General features: G+C 47.7%; 1 protein-coding gene across 3 annotated transcripts in view; it reads right to left on the bottom strand.

Annotated features, from left to right (window-relative positions):
- Positions 1–50: 50 nt before the first annotated feature.
- The window catches only part of fndc3a (fibronectin type III domain containing 3A), a gene marked incomplete at its 3' end in the record, with an annotated part of 39,157 nt that continues 38,966 nt past the window's right edge, over positions 51–241 (bottom strand). For all 3 annotated transcript variants that reach the window (XM_035680351.1, XM_035680350.1, XM_035680352.1), the window contains 1 exon segment: positions 51–217. In XM_035680351.1, the coding sequence (XP_035536244.1) occupies positions 51–217 (167 nt within the window).

Raw genomic sequence — 241 nt, 5'->3', positions numbered from 1 at the left:
AGAGAGACAGAGAGCGAGAGAGAAGAAGAAAGAAAGAGTTGCTACTGTACCTTTTACAGGGGCTGGAGGAGAGCGTGGGGTGTTGAATGTGTAAACATTGGAGAAGGGCCCTTCGCCCGCCTCATTAAAGGCCTGGATGCGGAACGTATAAGAGGTAGACTCATTAAGCCTCTGGACTTTGTGTGTGTGGCATGGTCCTTTATACAAGGACATAAATCTGCAATGACAGGAAAACGAACGA

This window comes from Morone saxatilis, unplaced genomic scaffold, assembly GCF_004916995.1.
Source record: "Morone saxatilis isolate NCDOM2014 unplaced genomic scaffold, NCSU_SB_2.0 Contig8, whole genome shotgun sequence".
Classification (NCBI taxonomy): domain Eukaryota; kingdom Metazoa; phylum Chordata; class Actinopteri; family Moronidae; genus Morone; species Morone saxatilis.
The sequence above is the reverse complement of the archived record's forward strand: the minus strand, read 5'-3'. Positions and strand labels throughout refer to the sequence as shown.